Source organism: Archocentrus centrarchus, chromosome 9, assembly GCF_007364275.1.
Source record: "Archocentrus centrarchus isolate MPI-CPG fArcCen1 chromosome 9, fArcCen1, whole genome shotgun sequence".
Taxonomy (NCBI): Eukaryota; Metazoa; Chordata; class Actinopteri; order Cichliformes; family Cichlidae; genus Archocentrus; species Archocentrus centrarchus.
In genome coordinates this window covers 5,875,905-5,880,230 of record NC_044354.1, presented here as the reverse complement: position 1 = coordinate 5,880,230, position 4,326 = coordinate 5,875,905, and the positions used below count along the sequence as shown (strand labels likewise).

Sequence of the window (4,326 nt, the reverse complement as noted above, 5' to 3'; positions counted from 1 at the left end):
ACAATATTTCTGGTCTTCATTCAGCAGTGTGTCAAATAACTGGCAAATGAAGCATTTGGTTTGTGAAAAATCCACAATAAAATCTTGAACAGTCTCAATCCGAATGTTTTATTGTAGATGATATTGCCCTCCCAATTTAGCTCCTTTCATCTTGTTTTTCTTCCTTTTCTTCTTGCATTTGTCCGAATGCCCAGATACCAACTCTGGAGTGCAATGTTTTTCTTTGTTTTTGATTCGGCATTCATTTTTTCCTGTTTTCACCTGCAACGAATGAAAGACACGTTCAAATTTCTGTTTGCCTTTAGCAATGACACCTATTCAAATAATGCTGCATTCACACTTCAGCATACTATTTGTCTACATGCTGGTATCATTTATCGTGTGAGCTTCAAGTTACGTAAGTCCCTGTTAATAAACTGTATTAAATGCGTTCATTTGTTTTTATTTTTTAGGGTTTGAAGTATATAAGCTACTGTATGAAAACAGTGTGATCTGGAACGTTTGATAACATTTGCTGGATTTTGCTGTTGACTGTTCATGTGGGAAGAAGTCAGAAAAATATTTACATTTTTTGGGTGTTGTATGTATTATAAGATTTGTACGTCTTTTACTTATGAAAGGCGTCCTTTCTCCAAGCAGTTTAATTGCAAAAGTTAAGAATGATCTTGTAAACATTATGTGGTATGAGAAAAATGCAAAACTATTTCCTATTGCTGGCAATAGTAATACATGGGCATCTATATCACCATAAGGTCTGTGTTCAATCTTATCACTGGAAATGTGCATGAAAAATAAAAATATCAATAGTAAACAATTCTAAATTAAAAAGCATCTTAATTTTAATTTGTTCTTCTGTTTAAAAAGTATCAGTTCTAAGAACTTATTGTATGTAACTCATCAATGCAATACAATTTCTGTACTTATCAATAGGCTACATGTATGTAGCTATATACTATATATGTGTATGCATATCTATAGATATTTATAGTTCATTCATTAATGATTGAATATTAAAAAATGCATTCAGTCCTAAATGAAGAGCAAGTTGTTTACTAGTAATAATTTACATTTAAAAAAAGGGTAGTGTAAATTAAAACTGACTAATTGTGATCAGTTGTGATTGGTAATGAATTATTGTAACCCACATGGTAATTAAATTAATTAACTAAAAATACTTCTAATTTTGTCACTCTACACTCTACTTTTTAAATAAAAGCTACACGATTGCTTTCAGAACAAATGACTCATGACACAGCTGACCAAGAAAGGAACATTCAGCAGGCTTAACCCAGTGACTAAAGTCTCATGATAAAACACATAAATGTGGGTTCAAACAGCATTGCACCAAATTCTAATTGTTTTGTAACTGCATGCGCAACACAAATGAAGAAGGAACATATAAAAGGAAGGAAGCACAAAGATCTTTTAATAGCATGCTGATTTGTACTTTGCCAAACCACCAAAATACACAGAAACACCAACTCACTTACACAGAAATAACACGGACAAAAAAAAAATAAGGTGTGAAAGTCTGCCTCAAGTTCAGCCAGTTCAAATGTTAGTTTAACTTCTTATTCATGTCGAGATTGTGTATTATGCAGTTTCCCAGATCTTGATGTCCTTTAATGGACAAAACTAAAGAATACCATAAAAATGTCAGCTGGCATTTTTTTTTTTTTTGGCTACAGCAGCTTTTATTGGCAGTATATAGAAACAGGAAATGTGGCAAAGATACGGGGGAAGACATGCAGGCCAATCGGTGACAAGCCAGGACTCGAACTTGCGCCACCTGCACCGCAAAGCAGCATATGCATGTGGTCACTGGCATTTTTTTTAGCTGGCATTTTTGCTGGTAAATATTTCATAATGAATCACAAACCTGCCTGTGTTTTGAGCTGTGGATGGAAGATTACCAGTAGCCACATACGTGTTTAGTGTCTGCATATGTATATATATATATATATATATATATATATATATATATATATATATATATATATATATAGCCTATAATGGTGTAGAATGTCAAATAAATATATATAACTATATAAATAAATAAAATTGTGATAAATTAATTAATTAATTAATTAATATAATTGATAACAAGTGTGTTCAATAGATCTGTTAATAAAGACAAAACAAAACCAAGTAGAGACAGCAGGAAAACACGGCAAAAAACAAGTAAGAGGACATGAGAGGACACTGCAGACTTGTGGGAACAGATAAAGAGCAAAAGCTGACAGTGTTGGACTCAGACAATATCAGTAGGTTACATTTTTCCAGGGAGTCCACTGACTCCAGTTGGAGAGCACCACTGAGTCTCTGGAGCGAACCCTGAGCTTGCTGATCTCCTTCGGTATCAGAGTAGATAGCGAACGTCTGGTCTAAAGTCAGACAGAACACACATTAAGAGATCAGTGCAGTGACTGTAATGGCAAACATTTAGACTTTGTTTCAGTGTAAGTGTGCACATACTTTGCCGTCATTTCTAAGCACGTATTCAATTTCGTGCTCCAGACTGAAGAAGCTGTGAGGGACTGACCAGCTGCTGGGTGGATCAATGGTCACGGTCAGGTCCTGCTCCACCAACTGACACCGGACAATGTGGGGACTGTCAGGCTCAACTGACAAGAAGAAGAAAAAAGTAGTAAATAATATGAACATGGTCCATATGTATCTATAAGAACTGATTAAAACACACACACACACACACACACATCAATTATTGCATTAATGTTAGTGCTGCACTTAAATGGCTCATTCTGAAAAGATCCTAACATACACGGACTGCTTACATGGACTTTCGTTTTCATCATAACACACTTTGCAAAAGGTGCTTTTTAGGTGATAATCTTCTACTGAATGCCATTGATGTGGCTCAGTTTTGCTCAGCTTACCAATGTCTCTGAGATAAAATCTCTTGGTTGTCCTAAAAATGGAGCGATCACTTATTGCCTCAGCAGTGAGTTCAAGCATGGTGCTTTCCTCAGCGTAGGGTGAGAGGTTGTGAGACAGCTCAAACTGCAGTCTCCCATCCGGGAATTGGCCACTGCTGCTAACCCACTGACACGACTTCAAGCTTTCATTGCTACAGAAGCAAACAGTAAAAAGACAGTAAATGAAATCTAGAAATCAGTAATACACACTCATGTCTGTTAGTTGATCTAGTTTGGACATCTTAACTCTAAGCTGTCTAAATCAAGTTTTCTTTTTTTTTTAATTTACCAGTCCTGGCCCAGTCCAAGACGCACTGCTGTGAATTCATTGCTGGTCCAGGTGCAGCTGAAGTTACAGTCATAAGACTTTGCCCGACACGTGATCAGAGAATCTGTCATGATAAACGATATCAGTTAGTTCTAAAGTAAATGTTTCTTTTTCTTTTTCTTTTTTTGGGGTGGGGGTGGAGGGGTCGGAGGTAAGGGAAAACCACTTTGTAAGATGATAGTTTGCTTTAAGTCTCAGTCTCATTTTACCCAAAATGTCAACCAGTATAAGAATATCTTTGTTAATGCCATACATCGGCTGTATATTAGCAATATAGATTCCCCTAGCTGAGAAATTCCCATCATTTACACCATGTGAATATGAGGATGAATGAAAAATGAAAGAGAAACTCACTCAAATCATGTTCCTCGTCATCTTCCAGCAGCAGATAGGTTGAGGATAACATCTCTTCTCCTTTCCAGCAGCTGTATTTACCCAGACTTGGCATATCTACCTCTAACACGGTTAGATTTGGACCATTTAGCTCTACATTATCTTCATCTTCCAAGCTGTTATCACCCAGCTTCCACGTGACAGCTTCACCAGCTTTTGAATTGCAGGTCAGAGTGTACTGTTCAGACTTTTTTGCCACCACAACTATGCAAACACAGCGGAGGTGAGTAAACACACAAGTTAGTAGGTTAAGATTTGAAACATATGGGATATACCAGAATAAATGTTTGGATTGTGAAAAAAGACATACAGTTCTGAGGAAACTCTCTGTGAGCTGCTGTGAGGCTGATCATTAGACACATCCAAACTGAAAAGTTCATCTGAGGGATTGTGTGACAGCAACAAGTATTTATTAAAAAATAATCCATTACTTGCATTAAAATAATTATCCCTTAGTTGCTAGTCATCTTTGCCCATTTCTTTAATTGAGAAACAACACATAAATCTGCTCAAAGAACATTTCAATTATATTTCAATAAAGAAAATACATCGAATAACACTTTTTACCATCATTTTTTTTAAAAAAAGGTAAAGCATCTAATTCCCTGCTCTAACTAGCAGTTATATCTTATCATCTGGAAGAACTCACCCTGAAGTGATGCCAAAAGC

General features: G+C 36.0%; 1 protein-coding gene across 1 annotated transcript; it reads right to left on the bottom strand.

Annotated features, from left to right (window-relative positions):
* Nucleotides 1-2,108: 2,108 nt before the first annotated feature.
* Nucleotides 2,109-4,037, bottom strand: il12b2 (interleukin 12B 2). The gene is made up of 6 exons (XM_030738291.1): nucleotides 3,968-4,037; nucleotides 3,619-3,861; nucleotides 3,226-3,328; nucleotides 2,898-3,088; nucleotides 2,476-2,624; nucleotides 2,109-2,384 (listed from the first exon to the last, which is right to left on the bottom strand). Exons 1-6 carry the CDS (start codon nucleotides 4,035-4,037, stop codon nucleotides 2,262-2,264), a joined length of 879 nt encoding a protein of 292 aa, XP_030594151.1. The 3' UTR covers nucleotides 2,109-2,261.
* Between the last annotated feature and the right edge of the window lie 289 nt (nucleotides 4,038-4,326).